The sequence below is a fragment of the Sminthopsis crassicaudata genome, chromosome 4, assembly GCF_048593235.1.
Source record: "Sminthopsis crassicaudata isolate SCR6 chromosome 4, ASM4859323v1, whole genome shotgun sequence".
Taxonomy (NCBI): domain Eukaryota; kingdom Metazoa; phylum Chordata; class Mammalia; order Dasyuromorphia; family Dasyuridae; genus Sminthopsis; species Sminthopsis crassicaudata.
Window position 1 is genome coordinate 276297448 of NC_133620.1, and position 18830 is coordinate 276316277.

Below are 18830 nucleotides of genomic sequence, written 5' to 3' on the forward strand. Positions count from 1 at the left end.
GTGTGCCCCAGCTATTCTATTTGCATGAATCCTTCTCCTCTTGGTGGTCCCTTCCATGAGCCAGCCCACTCCCACTCCTCCCCTCCCAATCATCATTTCCCACCCTTCCTCAGGGTTTTATTTCCAGGGTCGAGCTATTATCTTGTTCCTTAATCCTTGAGCAAATGGTATATTATTTTCTCAAGTTAGAGTCCTCAATTTACCTTTCATAGTCTCTCAATTGTAGCTTCATCCTTCTGGCAACTGAAACACTCCGGTAATATCCTCCTGCCCAAACCTACCGCAGCCCCGCAGCCTCGTGCTTCCCCTGCCCTGGACCCTGGCTCGGGCTCCTCTTCCCTTTGCTCTGCTGAGAGAAGCCAGTGCTTCCCCACACCCCCCACGGCCCCGGGGGCTTCCTTCACCCTGAGCACTTTTGCTCACTCGGCTCCTTTTCTTCCTCTGCCGCAGGTGCCCAGGATGGTGGGAGAACGCCGAAGCAGAGATCTGCTGGTGCCCCTGGGCCCACGACTGCAGGCGTACCCCGAGGAACTGCTGCGGCAGCGCCAGGGCCACGATGGGCACCCGGAGTACCTGATCCGCTGGACTGTGCTGCAGCGGGGGAAGGAGGGCGGGGTCGGCAGTGGCAGCTCCATAGAGGGCAAGGCCGAGCACATCCTCATGTGGCTCTCCGCCCCCGAGGTCTACGCCAACTGCCCCATGCTGCTTGGCGAGCGGGCCCCGGCCAAGGGGCCCCAGCGCGAACCCGTGGGCAGCGTGGGCGCCTTTCCGCGGGATGCCGGGGGGCTGGACGAGGCGTCGCTGGGAGAGATGGCCGCCGACGTGCGAGGGCTGGTGCGTCGGGCCGCCCGGCAGCTGGATGGGGGGGGGAGCTCGAGCCCCGCGGCCTCGGTGCTGCACACCATCCACGTGCTCAGCGCCTACGCCAGCATCGGGCCCCTCGCCGGCGTCTTCAGGGAGACGGGAGCCCTGGACCTGCTCATGCACATGCTGGGCAACCCCGAGTCTCAGATTCGCAGGAGCGCCGGGAAGATGCTGCAGGCCTTGGCCGCCCACGATGCCGGTGAGGGCCAGCAGGGAAGGGAGGGGCCGGGGAAAGGAGGCAGGCGTCCGGCGGGACCTGGGTCAGGGGCCCCGTGGCCAAAGAGGTTCCTCCGAGTGAACTCGCACCCACTGAGGAGAGAGGGGGATGAGTAGAAAGAGACAGTCTCTGTTTAAGAGTTTAGAACGGAGCGGCCAGATGTGAGCGCCCCTTACCGCGCGACACCCAGTCTCAGCCCTCAGAGCCCCCTCATTCCCCCGTGAGCCCTCTGGGGGGAGAGGACCTGCTTCTGCTGGAGGGTGGAAGGGGGAGAGTCTGAGAAGCCGGTGATGAGAGGAGAGCCGGGCAGAAGGTGGTCAGGGGCCTTTTTGGGACAGGATGCAGAGCAGGGCTTGTGTTTTAGGGAGCAGGGCCCATGTGCTCCTGTCACTGAGCCAGCAGGATGGCATCGAGCAGCACATGGACTTTGACAGCCGCTCCACTCTGTTGGAGCTGTTTGCAGAGACCACATCCTCTGAGGAGCACTGCATGGCCTTTGAAGGGATCCACCTGCCCCAGGTAACCCGAGGGAGTGCGGCTCAGGCCGGGCTTTTGTCCTCCCTTCTCTGGCAGCGTGCTTGGGAGAAGCAGAGAGGGCAGGTCAGTGCCCTGAGCCCGGGTGTCTGTCCTGCAGATCCCCGGGAAGCTGCTCTTCTCCCTAGTGAAGCGTTACTTGTGTGTCACGTCACTCCTGGACCAGCTAAGTAGCAGCGTGGAGCCAGGCTCTGGGGAGTGGGGAAACCGGTGCTCCCCCAACAAGTCCTCCAGCGTGGAGAAGAGCCGCGGCCAGCGGGAACTGGAGTTTAGCATGGCCATGGGCAACCTGATTTCGGAATTGGTTCGGGGCATGGGATGGGACCGGGGCCCAGGGAGGCAGCCTGCCTCGCCCCCTCGGCCTGCCCGGTCTATCTTTCAGCCCAGGTCCTCTGTGCCAAGCACCATCCTCCCCACCCTGCTTCCCCCCGCTTCCCCCCGGAGGCCGAGCCGGGCCTTCAGGCCCCGGTCCGAGTTCTCAAGCCTGAGCGGCTATGCGGACTACGTTCAGGAGACCTTGCAGCCAGGGATGCGCGTTCGAATGCTGGAGGATTACGAGGAGATCAGCGCTGGGGACCAAGGCGAGTTTCGGCAGAGCAACAACGGAATGCCCCCCGTACAGGTCTGTGTCAGTGGGTTGGAACTGGTGACCTCGAGGGTGGGGCGGGGAGGTAGAATAGCATCCCTGGGAAAGAAAGAGAGACCCTAGAGAAAGTAGGGGAAGGCTAGAGAGGGATTCTCTCCCTACCTTAGCCCCAGGGAGGGGGAATGGCCAGGAAAAGATTGAATCACTGAGAGGCCAGACAGAGAGATTCCTGGTAGGTGGAAAGGTGGCAGAAACAACTGAGCATGCTGTCACCTCCCTTCTCTTCTCATTTGTCAGAGGAGAGGGGGATACACGTTTGGGTCCTTTGTGTGCTCTTCCCCTAGCCTCCACTCTGCGGAGAGCTGCCCAAGCCCCCGATGTCTTAGTGGCTGATGTGGAGGCTCTACTGGGAAGGGGCCTTACATGCCCCAGGTCTGGGTCTCTAATTGAGGCGGCTCCCCCGGCCCAAGTGACTAAACTTCCTTCCCTCTTCCCACTCCAGGTGCTGTGGCAGTCGACAGGTCGCACATACTGGGTGCACTGGCACATGGTGGAGATTCTCGGTCCTGTAACTGAGGACAAAGTTACTACTGAGCCAGAGAAAGGAACTGGGGGCAGCAGGTACCTGACCCCAAGTATAGGTGAGTTTTGGGAGATAAGCATACAGATTCCCAGGGGAGTAGTATATGGAGGGAGAGGCTTACTTAAGTTAGAGGAACAGTAACTGAAGAAAAAGGCTGCCCCTGAGCTGGTCTGACTGTGACCAGTATCACATTCTCCTGAACATTTGGTCAACACTTTTGTGCTTGTGCCAACAGCACGTCCTTTCTTAGAGTGGAAACCCATTGTGGGACTGTATACTCTGCCGTACCTTAAACCTGAGGCTCAGAGGAACACAGAGTCTGGGTGCCTGAGCCAGGCCGAATGGTGGGAACTTCTTTTCTTCATCAAGAAGCTGGATGGACCTGAGCAACAGGAGTTTCTCCGGCTCCTCCAGGAGAACCCGGATGGGGAGGTACGTTGGGTCCAAAAGTGGAACTCTGAGGAGTGGGTCTGCTGCTAAGTGGGAGGTAAGTCAGGATGGGAGGGACTAGTAAGTGGAGATTGGATCAAAAGCTGGATTTGGTTCTGAGAAAACCATAAAGGCCCAAGGTAGAGGAAGGTGAGAAAATATTCCAAGAAAGGTATCCTTTATCATTCCTAATCTCTTAGCTCGATGTAATAAGTTATCATTATCAATAGCTCCCTAGAAGAGGAAGGGCCCGTAGATGAGCTCTTAGTGCTAATGGAATTAGCACAGAAGCTGGTATTAGGACTCAGTAGGCTGTGCCAGAGCAGACCCACAGTAACCTGCTCAGCAGTTATGTCTACAGCAAATATGAGCCACATGCCAACAATGGATATTCAACCAGCCTAGCCCTTGTAGTGCCTCAGAATACTTGCTCCCCAAAAGCACCATTGCTAGAGAAAATAATGGTGAAGGGTTAATTGCCCACAAAGCATAGAATGATCCCAGCTATTTCAGCTGGCTGAGGCTTCTAGTGTCTGGGCAGGAAAGGAATTAATACAGTCAAAGCTACCATTTTCCTCTCACCCATATGTATGGGTCATTTTGGTCCTCTTCACAAAACTTCCACTCTAGGGAGAAGCTGTACAATCCCCGGCTGGGTGGCCTTTATGGAAGTGACCTTATATATCTAGGTCTTGGCTGTAAATGAGGTTGCTCCCTCTCACTCACAGTTTCATATTGAATGGGACTGAGCTTTTTCTTTCTAAAAGAACCCAGACGGGGAGATATGTTGGGCTTAGGAGAGGACTTGTTGCAGAAGTGGGGCAAAAGGAGATGTGATAGGAGAAGCTATAGACAAATCATTCAGCAAGGTACTTTATTCTCACAATATCATGGTGAGTTTAGATGGTGAGATGTGGACTACATGACAATATGATGAGTTCAGAATTTATTAACCAACTAGACCCTCTTGGAAGATTGGTTGATGGGAAGTTATTTCAGGCTGTGTTCCTGACTCTTTTCTTTTTATTCTGAATAAGGTGATATTTAATAAGCCTAATGAATCTGAAGTTCTCAAGGCAGCTTCAGCAAAATAACAGGACAAATGTAGGATACCAGCAACACAGAGAGTAATCAAAGTGAAAAATATTTTGGGCAAGTAATTTTCCTCCTCTGTAAAATGAGGAAGTTATTCTAGAGAAGCTTTGGAGAATGTAAATTTAATTTAAATTTAAGGTTTAAATTTTAAATTTTAATTTAATTTAAATTTTTTTTATTTGCGGCAATCGGGGTTAAGTGACTTGCTCAGGTCACAGACCTAGTGTCAAATGTTCAAAGCCACATTTGAACTCAGAACCTCCTGACTCCAGGGTGCTTCATCCACAGTATCACTTAGCTGCCTCTAATTTAAGACTTTTTAATAAATCATTTAAAATTTGAGGGTTTTAGCGAACTGTATCCTTATTCTGAGGGAGTCATGTGACACAGAATCCTAAAAAGTGTATGTGGTCTTCAGCTGCATTTAAAGAAGCATTTAAAGAATGAGGGAGGTATGATTGTCTTAATGTACTGTGCTGTGCTTTTATCGAACCACATCTGGAGCTTGGAGTTCAGTGATAGGTCAGGATATATACTGAAGGGCGACATTCATAAACCAGAACATATTTAAAGGACAATGACAGGAGTAGCTGACATTTATGAAGAACCCTGAATGTGGTAAACTGCTCAGCATACATTATCTCATTTAATCCTCCTAAAAAACCCTGAAAAACCAACTTCTTATTATACCCATTTTACAGATGAAGAGACTAAGGTTCAAAAAGCAACTTGCCCAAGGTTTCACAAGCTAGTGTCTCAGTCAGGATTTGAAATTCAGGTCTTCCTGACTCCAATTTTTGTGCTCAATACTTTATATTATTCTGTCTCTCAATGGAGAGAGCTCTGAAAAGTTTGTCATAAAGAGAAATGTTGAAAGAATAGGAATAGCAATCAAGTTTGCAGAAGAAGAGGAACCAATAGAGCCTAGTCTTCTACTATCTTTTTTTTCCACAGTGATCTAAATTGGTCTTAAGCTTTTTCCACTCATGATCCCTTTTCACCTAATAAATTTTTACACAACTCCAGATATATAGGTGTTTAAAATAGCTGTACAAATCAAACATCTTCTGATAATAAGTCATAATTTTGTGACCCCTCACATTCAGCTATACAATGGGGTTGCAATCCACAGTTTAAAAAGCTTTGATCTATAAACTGCACAGAATTTTTGAATTCTGATCAAGAAAGCCAAGAAAGAGTCCCAATGAATTATTTTTCCAGCCCATGACAGCTTAGGGTGACAGGAAGATGGGTCTACAGACCTGGAATAGGATCGGACCAGGAACGTGAGACATGGGACTGAAAGAGGACACCAGGAAAGGAAGAATCAGAGTCAGAGAGATCTCCAAGGACCCCAAACTAGCCCTTGGGTCAAGAACCCTCTATCCAGTTCCAGTTTACTGATCCAGGATGGAGAGGAGCAATTGCTGTTAACTCTAGTTGAACCCTGTATTGAACAAGGGACTGTTTAAGACAATGTAGCTGTATGGCTCTGAGCACAGAAGCACAGCAGGGACTCAATCCTAGCCTTTAACTCAGGTACTAAACCCTCAGTGAAGTAACCAGGGCAAGAATTCCAGACCAAAGGGGAACCAGCACTTCAGGTGCTCTAAACCTTCAGAATTTCTAACAGGCTAGTAGTATATGACTACAGTAGCATTCTGTAGATACTTCCAAACAAAGACAAGCTAACAGACCTGGAACTGATAAAGAAATTGCAGAGTTCAGACAAGGAGAGCTGAGAACAGAGCTCTCCCTAAATCATACTCACTTTGGGAGCACTGAAAGCTTACAGGCCCCCAGACTGAATTGTGAAAGCAATAAGACATAAGAAGAAAAAAACTCAGGCCAGACATCCCAGCCACCTCCAGAGCCAGCACTAACATCAAGTCCAAAGTAAAAAAGAAGGTTGGGAAGCATAAGAAATTAAAAAAAAAAAAATACAGCCATAAAAGACTACTATGATAACAATAAATACTGAAGAAGATAATAAATTAAAAACATTTACAAGCAAAGACTCAAAGAAAAATGTATTTTGGACACAAATACAGTAATAATTCCTAGAAAAGTTAAAATGAGTTTTATAAAGAGCTAAAAAAATTTTTAAAAATTGAGAGCAGTAAAGAAAAAAAATGGGAAAATGAGCGGGAAAAAAGATACGAAAAGAAAATTAAAAGCTGGGGGAAGGAGGGAAAGAAGGTACAAAACCTTATCAAAGAAAATAACTCCTCAAAAATTAGAATTGGCCAAATGAAAGAGAATGACCCCATGACATCAAGAAATAATAAAACGTAATTAGAAGCCTGGAAAAAAAATGGAAAAAAATTGTGAAATTTCTCATAGAAGACAAAACAACTGATCTGAAAAGCAGTATGAGGAGAAATAATTTAAGAATCATTGAACTATCCAAATGCCATGAACAAAAAAGGTTCTAGACACTACATTAAACCATAAAAGAAAACCGTTCAGACATGTTGGAGCCAAAGGGCAATTAAAGAATAAGAAATTAAAAGAATCCACTGATAATCTGAAAGAAACACCAAAACAAAAACTCAAGAATATTGTAACCAAAATCCATAGCTCCTAGGTCAAAGGAAAAATACTGCAAGCAGTCAGAAAGAAAGAATTCATATCCTAGGTAGCCATCAGGATCACAAAACATTTAGCAGCAACTACTATAAAGAAATGGAGAGCTTGGAATATAATGTTTCAGAAGGCAAAGGATCTAGACTTACAGTTAATAATAACTTACCTAGCAAAGCTGAGCATAATCCTATGGGGAGGAATGAACTTTTAGTGAAATTACAAATTTCAAGTATTCTTGATAAAATAACCAAAGCTGAATAAATAATTTGACATATCAATACAGTCATCAAGGCAAGCATGAAAAAAAAAAAAAAACATAAGCAAGAAATCATAAGAAACTATTCAAAGTTAAACTTTATATTTCTTATATGAGAAGATGATACAGATAATCTCAGAATTTTGTTACCACTAGGGGTCATAAAAAAGAATTTAACTAGACAGAGGGCCTGGATTTTGTTATGTTTACATGCTCTCAAAAGAAGAATGGAAAGGGTAGATAAGAGGAATGCATTGAAAAAGGGAGAAAGGGAGAGAAAGAATAGGAGAAATGATCTATCACAAATGGAGTACACAAGGATAGAGTTTATATAATATAAAAAGCAGTAGGGGAAGCATGTGACTCTTGAACCTCACTCTCATCTGAACTAGTTAAATGAGGAAGAATATACATACATATAGTTGGGTACAAAAATATATCTTACCCAATAGGGAAATAAGGAAAGAGGTTATGGGAAAGGGGGAGAATAAGAAGGAGGGTATTAGTTAGAAAGAAAAAAAAACTCTTTAGGAGGGGATAGGAAAAAAAGAGAAGGAAAATTATAAGAGAATAGAATAGAGGGAAATAGTGTCACAAGTGTGAATGTGAATGGGATGAATTCACTCATAAAACATAAAAAGATATTATAGATTAAAAACTAGAATCCAAAAAAGTTATTTACAAGAAACATACTTAAAATGGAAAGATACACACAGAGCTAAAAAAAAAAAAAAAGGGGGGGGGGAGGAGGAGGCTGGAGCAGAATCTTTTATGTTTTAGGTATAGTTACAAAAAAAAGTCAGGGATAGCAATTATGATCTCTGACCAAAAAATAGCAAAATTAGATCCAATTAAAAGATAAATAGACTACATTTTCCTAAAAGGGATAATATGAATTAGTATCAATATTAAATGTATACTAAATGCACTTTAGATTCTTTAAACAAAAGTTAAATGAACTAGAGGAGAAAATAGACAGTAAGATGGAAGTGGATATCTTCAATATAAAGAAGATCCAACTCACTTCCAGTTGATCAATGATGGACAGAAATAACTACACCCAGAGAAGGAACACTGGGAAGTGAATGTAAATTGTTAGCACTACTGTCTATCTACCCAGGTTACTTATACCTTCGGAATCTAATATTTAATGTGCAACAAGAAAATGGTATTTACACACATATATTGTATCTAGGTTATATTGTAATACATGTAAAATGTATGGGATTGCCTGTCATCGGGGAGAGGGAGTGGAGAGGGGGGGGGGATAATTTGGAAAAATGAATACAAGGGATAATAGTATAAAAAAAAAATTACTCATGCATATATATTGTGGGGAAAAAAATTCTAAAAGAAAAAAAGAAAATAGACAGTAAGACTGTGTAATAAGGGAACCTCATTTACCTCTCTCAGGCTGTAATAAAAACCAACCAGAAAATAAGACTAGAAAAAAGTTGAATTCCAAATAGAACTTTCTAAAAAAGTGACATTATCATATGTATCACCTTTGTAGAATATTGACTAGGAATAGAAAATAGTATTATTTTTCAGCTATGTATAGCATTTTCACCAAAAAAAAAAAAAAAAAAAAAAGACTGTGTTAGGGAATATAAATCTCACAAATGCAGAAAAAGAAATCTCAAATGCATGTTTTACTGACCAAAATGAAATGAAAATTATATTCAATAAAGGGCTTTTAAACCCTAAACTAAATTAATTCTTAAGAATGGGTGGATCAAAGAATAAATTGTAAAAACAATATTTCATTAAAGATAATGACAACAATAAACATAATTTGTGGGATATAGCCATTCAGTGGAAAATTATATCTCTAAATACTTTCATAAAAAAGAGAGCAAGGTATTAAATCAAGCATACAACTAAAATTACTTAGAAAACCAACAAACTAAAACTCTCCCAAATAAACATCAAAATAGAAATCCTGAAAAATCAAAGGAAAAATTAACAAAACTGAAAATTTTTTAGAAATTGATTAAACGAATTACTAAAACTAAGAGCCAAATTTTAAAGGGAAAAAACAATAAGATAGATAAGCCATAAGTTAATTTATTTTTTAAAAAGTAAGAAGTAAAGCAAATTACAAAAATATATAAAAATTACAAAAATACAAAAGGATGAATTTACAATGAATGAATAAAAAGTAAAAGCAATTATCAAAAGTTATTTTACCCAATTGTATGCCAAGAAAATTGACAGTCGAAATGAAACAGATTAATATGTACAAAAATATAAATTATCTAGATTAAAAGAACAAGAATTCAAATATTTAAAATGATCTTTTCTTAGAAAAAGAAATTGTGCAAACAATGAGCATCCCCCAAAAAGCCCCAAGACTAGGTGAATTTAGAAGCAAATACTCTCAAACATTTAAAGAACAATTCAAATACTACATAGACTGGTCAGAAAATATAGTTAAAGAAGTCTTACTAAATTCCTTCGATGACACAAATATGGTCTTTATAAATTAATTCAGAGAGAGCTAAAACAGAAGGAAACTATAAGCCAATTTCCTTAATGAATACAGTAATACATCATAAAGATGATACACCACTATAAATAGGCTGTATTCATACCAGAAATGTAAAGCTAGTTCAATCTTAGGAAAACTGTAAAAATAATTGACCATATTGATAATAAAAACAACGAAATCTTGATTATTTTAATAGATACTGAAAAAAACTTTTTGAAAAAATACACCATTCTACACAGCAATATTGTAAAAAGAAAAAATAATAATATTTGAAAGACATAGTAACAGATAAACACGATGTATTACAATTAAAACCAAAGGCTTCATGTTGAAACAAGCTATCCACCTCTGTTCAGAGAATTGATGGATATAGAATCCAGATTAAAACCGATTTCCCCCATTTTCTTGCTTTGGGAGGGGTGATAGAAGAGAAAATGTGACTAATATGGAAATTCATTTTGTATGACTATACATATTTGTAATAGGTTTTGTTTTTCTTGACTTCACTGCAGGGGGGAAAAGAAAGAGGGAATTTGGAATTAAAAAAAGAATTTTAAAAAGTTTCTATGCTTAAAAAATATTAAAAGAAAGAATAGAATAGAAGTTAGGGGAAAAATACATCCACTCTGAATTAAAAAAAAAAAACACTAGAAAGTGTAAAAAATGAAGCTTTTTTAAAAATAATAAATACTAAAAAAAAAAAAATAAAAAAAGATACTGAAAAAGGGGCAGCTAGCTGGCACACTAGCCCTGAAGTCAGGAGAACCTGAGTTCAAATTTGATCTTAGTCACTTAATACTTTCTAGTTACGTGACCCTGAGCAAGTCATTTAACTCTAATTGCCTCAGCAAAAAAAAAAAAAAAAAAAAAAAATTAAATTAAATTAAATTTTAAAAATTATAAATACTAGTTATCTAAAACCAAGAGAGCATGATTTGTATTATGAATACGTTAAAAGCCTTTCCAATCAGATCAGTCTTTTTTTTTTTTTTTTTTTTTTAAGGACAGTAGAGATGTTCATTTTTACCATTACTTTCATTGTTGTACTACAAATGCTAGCTATAGTAAAAAAGAAAAGAAAAGTAAATTATAGGAATAAACAGAGAAAAAGAAATAAACTAGCCCTTTTTGGAGATGATACAACCATTTGCTTAGACAATCCTAGACAGTCAACTAAAAAATTATTGAAACAATTAAAAACTTTAGCCAAGTTGAAGGATAAATAATAAGCCTGCAGAAATCATCCTCATTTCTGTATATTATCAATAAAATCCAGGAGGAAGATAAAGAAAAATTCTATTTAAAATAATTAGAGACAGTATAAAATACTTGGAAGTCTGCCTGCTAAGACACGTAGAAACTATATGAATGCAATTTTAAATTATTAGAAAAATATTAATTACTCATGGATAGACTGAGCCAACGTAACAGAATTGATGTTATTACCTAAATTATTGTATTTATTCAATGCCATACCAATCAAACTATTAAAGGATTATTGGTAGAACTAGAAAAAATGACAAAATTCACCTGGAGAAACAAAAAAATCAAGAACATAAATGGAATCAAATTTTCTAATGTAAAGGAAGGAACCTAGTAATATAATCTTAAATTACTCTACCAAGGTGTAATTGTTTAAAAAAAAAAAAAAAGTTTGGTACTGGGTAAGAAATAGAGTGGTTGATCAGTAGAATAAGTTAGGTATATAACATACAGAAAAAATGAGTACAATAACCTAGTTTTGGATAAGCTCAAAGATCTCATGTATTAGGGCAAAACATCACTATTTTACAAAAAGTGTTAAGAAAACTGGGAAAACATTTGACAGAAACTGGATATAGGCTAATATTTGCAATGTGTAATAACCAAAACTGCAAATAAGTGCACAATTCAGACATAAAGGGTGATATCATAAGTAAATTAGAGGAGCATGGAAAAAATAAACTTTCAAATCTATAGCTAGGGGAAGAGATCATGACCAAGCGAGACCTTTGCATCAGAGAAAGCAAAATGGACAATTTTGATTACGTAAAATTAAAAAGGATTTGTACAAACAAAACCAATATAGTTAAAATTAGAAGCAAGAAATGGTAAGTAGGTTGGGAGAAAGTAAGAGGGAGAATGGCTTTCTGCATCATGTTTCTTTGATAGTCTAAGATATACATGGGGGAACTGAGTCAAATTTATAAGAAGAACCATTTCCTAATTGATGAATGATCAAAAGATACAAATAGGCAGTATTTGTATCTTCCTACAGATACAAAGAAAAAATAAAATATAGCCATTTGAAAACAGTGCCCTAAATTAATAATTGAGAAATTCAAATTAAAACAACTCCGAGGTACCAAATCACATCCATCAGATTGACTCAATTGACAAAAAAAAAAAAAAAAAAAAAGACAAATGCTGGATTGAGCTGGGAGAAAGCATGTACTTTAATGCACTGTTGGTACTTTAATGCAGCTGTGGAATGATATGACTATTCAGGAAAACAATTTGGAAATATATCCAAAAATGTATTAAACTGTATGTCCTTTGACCCAGCAATACCACGACTAAATCTATATTCCAAAAAAGTTCAAAGAAAGAGGAAAAGCAGTCATATATACAAAGATCTTTGTAGCAGCATATTTTTGGTGATAGCAAATTGGAAACTAAAGGGATGCCCATCAGTTTTAGAATGGCTGAACAAGTGATGTTTTATCAATGTGATGGAATAATATTATTCTGCATGAAATGAAGATGATTGTTTCAGAAAAACTAAGGTAGATGTTTCCTATGGTAGGAAAGCTGGGAAGTAGGAACCAGGCGCTCTATGAGAAGGGAACTGGTATGTTCAGAAAGATATAGAGAGGCACATATTGTGATGTCCTGGAGGGGAGGGAAATAGAAAGACATCCAGAAATACCTTTCCCTAAGGGTGTTTACATGGCTCAGTGGATAGAGCACTAGCCCTGGAATCAAGAGGATCAGGGTTCAAATCCAACCTCAGACGCTTAACACTTACTAGCTATATAACCCTGGGCAAGTCATCTAACCCTAAATGATTCTCAAAAAAAACAACAACAACAACAACAGCATGATCTCCCAGCTACAATAACTTCCAGCCCCTGCAGGCCCTGTGTAATATGTTTTCCTTCCTGTTTTTTGACAGCCTGTGGAAGAAGAAGCCCTTGGTGAACTCAAAGTATCTGTGGAGTTGGCAGAGAAGCTGGTCCAGGCACTCAGTAAGCAGGCTCGAGGCAGCACCCACAATGACCTGCTTAGTTCGATTGTTTACAACAAATTCAGGTTACAGCCTGTGGGGAATTCGGCCAACCCTACTCCTCCTGAGCCTCATCTGGACACCTGCAGCCCTGAGGCCCCATTTCCAGATACCAAATCAGAGGTGGAGATGAAGGGGCAGATTAAATCACTAGGGGTGGAGGAGTCATCAACAGCACTGGAAGGTAAGACAAGCCCCTTTTTGGGAAATGTAATAGGTAATATCCAGTAGAGAAGGCAGCTGGGAAGAGACTGGGGAGGTAATATCAGGTGTTATCAAGGGAAATTTCTGATTTAAGAGCAGAAGGAAAGGATGTGATTATAGATAAATAATTTTTAGAAATGTTGAAATTGTGGGTGGAAGGTGGCTTTTTTTGCGTTATTGTTTTTGGTGAAGAAATTGACAATTTGGGGGAAAAGAGATAATTTGTACAGTGTATTTTTTTTTAACATTTTATGGAAGTCTCTTTGTTAATTTAAGAATGTATAATGTGCTCCATAGTACATATTGCACTTCATCTATAAAATCATATTTTTTGGTTTTTTGGTGTTTTGTTTTGTTTTGTTTTTTTCTGTTGGAACATGTAAAGGCTATAGAGGCAAAAGCCTGGCAAAGTTTGGGGTGGGGTAGGTAATCAGCAGGGAACAATAACATTTGGCCCCTGACTTTTGAATGGAAGGTAACCAAAAGATGCTTTGTTCCCCTGATTCATTTATTGAAGGGGAAAAATGTTTCCAGTTTATTTTTTAGGGTCTTCATCTCTCTAAGTCTAGCCAACTCTTGTCACCCCCTTTCTTCACCCTATGTTTGTTGGGGCTGCAGCTGAGCTGCTGTTTCGGAGCCTTGTGGGGGCTGCAGAGCCCTCTGGACAGCTGCTCCTGGAGCTGGAGCTAAGCATATGCCAGGAGGGCATTGGGGAGGGTCAAGTGAGCCGGCTCCTGAGGCAGCTTCAGCACCAGCCCCAAGCCTTCCTGCTGCTGCTACAGAGCCTGGAGACCCCCGAGAACAAGGCCCTTCAAATGACTGGGCTGAGGTGAGGGGATGTGGGTAGGGGTGGGGGCAGTCAGGAGTTTGGAAGGAAAACAAGGGAAGTAAATAAGCAAAGAGGACTATATCAGTCCCATGAAGTTGTATTCTTGCCTCAGAGGCAATTAAGTGGTTAGAGTGTTAGATTCAGGAAGACCTGAATTAAGATCCTACCCCATATACTTACTAACAGTATGGACCTGGAAAAGGTCTCTGCTTATAACCCCATTTGAAAAAAAAAACAAAAAAAAAAAAACAACTTTCCAGGGTTGTTGTATGAGATGAGATAACATTTGTAAAGTACTCTGCATACCTTAAAGTGTCATATAAATGTTGGCGATTGTTATTACTGTTATTCATCTGGTAAACTGGTAGTTTTATCTTTGTGGACTCTAGCTAAAAAGCTGGAGGTGGAGTCCTGGGAAGGAGTCTACATCAATCAACAGACTGCAACCTCACACCAGAGTGGTTAGGCAGGCTCTCTCTGATGTGCATGCACAGCCTGCATGCCCATTCTCAGAGGTATAACAGGCAGATGGTCGTGCACATCTGCAAATGTGCAACAGCCCCACTGCTGCCCAAGACCTCCTCTAGGTACTCTGAAAAAACAAAAAGGCAGCAAAAAAGAAATATAGGATTTTAGAGTTCATCTCATTCAGTGCCCTCATTTTAAAAGGGGAAGAAATGGAAATCCAGAAAAATGAAATGGAGACACAAAGGATAACATACTGAGTAAATGACAGAACTAGGTCTAGAACCTAGATTTGCTGCCCCCAAATCCAGGATTCTTTCCATTTGGTTGTGCAGACATCTGAGTATTTGCACAAACTCCTCCTTATCGAAAACAGAATTGAAATGTCAGAGCTCGATGGGATCTTAGAATTAGAATATTCCTGCACAGAACACAGGATCTGGGAGGGATTTTAGAATATATAACATTACAAGATAGACTATACAGTATCAGAGCTTTTAGTATAAAATGTCATAGTTAGAAAATACTTTACAACATCTAGTCCAAACCTCTCCATTAGGGTCAGCTGGGTGGTTCAGTGGTAGAGTGCTAGCCTTAGTTCAAATCCAGCCTCAAATACTTTCTCACTTTGTGACCCTGGCCAAGTCACTTAACATGCTTGCCTCAGTTTCCTCACCTGTAAAGTGAGAATAATAATACTGATCAAATAAATTTTGTATAAGCAAATTGCTGGTTTCCAGTCATTGTAACCCAACCCATATTTCACCCAACCCATCCTTTCTCTCTTCGGAGTGTAAAGTGGGAAGTGGAGTTTTGAAGTATAAAAGAGGGTGACAAATATGGTCCTGACATTCAATCTACGTGTCCATCTTCTCATCTGAAACCCTTCTTCCTGGACTCTCAGAATACTGAGCTGTCTCCTGGATGTCTCTGTGGACTCAACTCTTCCTTGGCACAAAGTGGCCTCTTCGTGTTTGGCCAGCCTGAGAACACTCAGCAAAGACCATGAGGTACCTAGAGGGTAGGGGCCGGAGAAAGTCCAGAGATTCCTGGAGCATTGGCCACCCTGGGGGTTCTCAGTTTTCACACAGCCAAATGCACCCATGGATACCTGGGTGGTGTTCTTAGTAACCTCAAGTAGGAGGAGCTTGTGGGTAAGGAGAGCTGAGCCCCAGGCACCCCTAGATGGGTACTGGATATGTAGCCCATTACCTGGCACACAGCAAGTGCTTAATAAATGCTTGTCAATTAGTTGCTTTGAATGGAAAGTGGCAGAATAAGGCTTATCTTCCTCTTGGCAGAATGGTCAATAGGGCATCCAAAGCAAGAGGGCTATCCTCCTGGCATCAGTAACAATTTTGATCCCTCCCTGCCTCGATATCCATTCTAGGTGGTCCAGGAGTTAATCTGTTTCCTGCATCGCCTGGTCACACTGCACAAGGACTGCGCAGTGGTTCTGTGCCAGCTGGGAGCTCGAGAGATTCTCACCAAGGCCCTGGACAAGCACAAGGAACACCTGTTTCTGGGCTCTGAGCTCCGAGATCTCGTAGGCGAGTATGAGAAGCACGCCCAGCTTTACAGCAACCTCACCAAAAGCATCTTGGCCGGCTGCATCCAGGTTAGGAGGAGTATAGATGAATGGGATAGAACTGGGGAGGAGATGGAATGGAGGCAGGTAGAGACTGGGGAGAAGACAGATAAGGGGTAGGAGATGAGGCTGGGTGAGAGTGTGAGTTTAGAGCAAGAGAGGAAGGGGAAGGAAAGAAGAAGAGCACATGAGCCAACTACCTAGTTTGGTGAAGGGGAGCTGGCCTAATCTGATTGATCAGAGTTTATTTTTTTCTGTGCCTGATTTCATTTTTAAAATTTATTTTGAACTTACATATACATACATACATATATACATATACATATATATATAATATATATTGAATTTAAACACCAAATAAGACAGGCATTTACATACACATAGTAGAATAGAAAAAGAAGCTTTATATGAGAAACTACAATTCTATGTTGTTAACACCTTGATTTTTTTAAAAGTAAATTTAATTTTTTTTTCAATGAATAACAATCCAACATTTCTCTTCCCTGCCCATCTCCACACCTCACTGTTAATTAAAAAAGAGAAACAAAACCCTATAACTAACATAGTTTAGTCAAGCAAAACAAATTACTGCACAGGCCATGTCCAAAACAAAAATCTTGATTTATCCCCTGAGTCCATCTGTCTGTTGTCAATTTCCTATGATTTAGATGGGGGGGAGTGAACAGAATTGCTTTATACCTTGACCTTTTCCAATACAGATTTATTTTTGTCACTGTGCTCCTTCCTGTCCCTCTATGTTGCCTCCATCCTTGTGGTCTTACTACAGATGGTGCTCGGCCAGATTGAAGAGCACCGAAGAACCCACCGGCCCATTAACATCCCTTTCTTTGACGTCTTTCTCAGGCATCTCTGCCAGGGTCAGTGTCCTCCACCTCCCTCGGGCTAGGGTCAATGGCTGTCTCTCCCAGCTCCAACTCCCAGCCCGATAACATTGCCACTCCTCCCTTGCTCCAACAGCAGAGATTATGATTCTCCTTATAATTCTCTGTCCTGTGTCCTTTCCTCAACCAGACAAATTTGTTCTTTCCTTCCTATTTGGCCCCAGGCTCTGATGTGGATGTGAAGGACAAGTGTTGGGAGAAGATGGAGGTGTCGTCCAATTCTCACGGGGCCAGCAAACTGACTGACCGAAACCCCAAGACTTACTGGGAATCCAGCGGCACTACAGGGTCTCACTACATCACATTACACATGCACCGAGGGGCTGTTGTCAGGTGGGGCAGGACACACATACACACAGACTCCATAGGTTAAAGGAAGTCTTGAAAACATCTTTTCTGTGCTATGCACAAATATGCTGTTACACTGCCTGTGCCTTAGTTTCTCTCTATCTGCCTTTATCTCTTTCTCCGTCTCAGCTCCATTAAAATTGGAGTTCTCACCTAAAACACGTTCTCTGTCTCTGTGTGTATCTCTCTCAGACACACACACACACCCTCCATAGTCTAGAAATACACTCGAAATTTCTGTGCCTTGGCTTGAGGGAAAAGCCAAGGTAACGGGGTTTTGTGAGCCTTCCTGTGGATCTGGTCACTGATGAGTTTCTTTCCTCTTATTTCCAGGCAGCTGACTCTCCTGGTGTCTAAGGAAGACTCAAGCTACATGCCAGCCCGGGTGGTGGTGCTGGGAGGAGACCAAGCTCGCTCTGTCAGCACAAAGCTCAGCACTGTGAGCATCACTTCCCTGCCCCCACTTACATCTACCTATTCTTGGCTTCATGTGGGGAGAACCCAGGACCCCAGTGAACTCATGTGTCCTATTCCACAAGGAGAGAGGATTTGCCTCTTTCCTGAATGGGACAGAACCAGAGTTCTAGATTTCAGAAGATCTGTAGAATCTGGGGAGGGGGTGGCAGTGAAGGAAGTGAAAGTGTCAGGAACAGGAGACAGAACTTTTTTTGCTTCTCTGTCATGAGGATTACAAACTCCTCTCAACCCAATGCAGGTAAACATCATGCCTTCTGACACTCGGGTGCTTCTTCTGGAGAACATGACCCGCTCCTGGCCCATCCTACAGATCCATATCAAACGCTGCCAGCAGGTAAAGGGGCTGGCATTGAGAGAGGGAAGAGGGAGTAGAGAGAAAGGGGTAAAGCCATTCCATGATATTGAGACTGTGGAAGGGGAGGGGGAAAAGAGAGACAGAGAGAGGGAGGGAAGGAGAGAGAGGGAGAGAAACAGAAAGAGAGACAGAGACAAAGAGAGACAGAGATAGACAAAGAGAGAGACAGAAACTGAGAGAGGGAGAAAAAGAAGGAGAGAGGGAGGGAGAACAAGAATGTATCTTAGGCAAGGGGATTTGAATGGAGCTGACTCAATGTAAGCTTCCTGAGGGTTGGGACCTATTTATTCACTTTCCTGTATATAACAGGCATTTTAATACTAGTTTATTTAATTTAATTGGTTGAGAAGAAGTCCAATGAACAGTATAGTCCTAGAAATATGGGAGATGTATTGAGAAGATTGTGATATTTGGAATCAGTTGATAAGAGTTGGAGCATCTAGATGTCATAATACAAAGAGCTGGAATCAAAAAGACTTGAGTTCAAATCCAGCCTCAGACACTTGGTGATCCTGGGCAAGCTATTTAACTGATATTTGCCTCAGTTTCCTCACCTATGAAGCTGGTAAAATAATAGTTTTTAGCACACTGCCTGGCACATGATAACATAGTAATAAAGTTAACTGCTGCTGCTACTATTACTTTTATGAAGTTTGGATTCTAATCTTGATTTTACCACTTACTACCTGAGAGACTTTGTATAAATAATTTCATTTTTCTAGGATCACAGTTTCCTACTCTGAGAAAAAAAAAAAA

General features: G+C 41.3%; 1 protein-coding gene across 3 annotated transcripts in view; it reads left to right on the plus strand.

Moving 5' to 3' along the window:
* CUL7 (cullin 7) overlaps positions 1-18830 on the plus strand; it is a 32834-nt gene that overhangs the window by 2234 nt on the left and 11770 nt on the right. Inside the window, exons 1-14 of one of the 3 annotated variants that reach the window (XM_074310855.1) lie at positions 18-256; positions 451-1063; positions 1446-1600; positions 1716-2237; positions 2704-2842; positions 3020-3216; positions 12796-13090; positions 13729-13939; positions 15309-15414; positions 15795-16022; positions 16780-16870; positions 17059-17227; positions 17576-17681; positions 17958-18053. In XM_074310855.1, coding sequence (XP_074166956.1) covers positions 460-1063; positions 1446-1600; positions 1716-2237; positions 2704-2842; positions 3020-3216; positions 12796-13090; positions 13729-13939; positions 15309-15414; positions 15795-16022; positions 16780-16870; positions 17059-17227; positions 17576-17681; positions 17958-18053 — 2919 coding nt within the window. In that variant the 5' untranslated portion in view covers positions 18-256; positions 451-459. Of the gene's footprint in view, positions 1-17; positions 257-450; positions 1064-1445; positions 1601-1715; positions 2238-2703; positions 2843-3019; positions 3217-12795; positions 13091-13728; positions 13940-15308; positions 15415-15794; positions 16023-16779; positions 16871-17058; positions 17228-17575; positions 17682-17957; positions 18054-18830 lie in introns of those variants that run through there. The other 2 variants (XM_074310854.1, XM_074310852.1) reach the window with 2 other exon arrangements.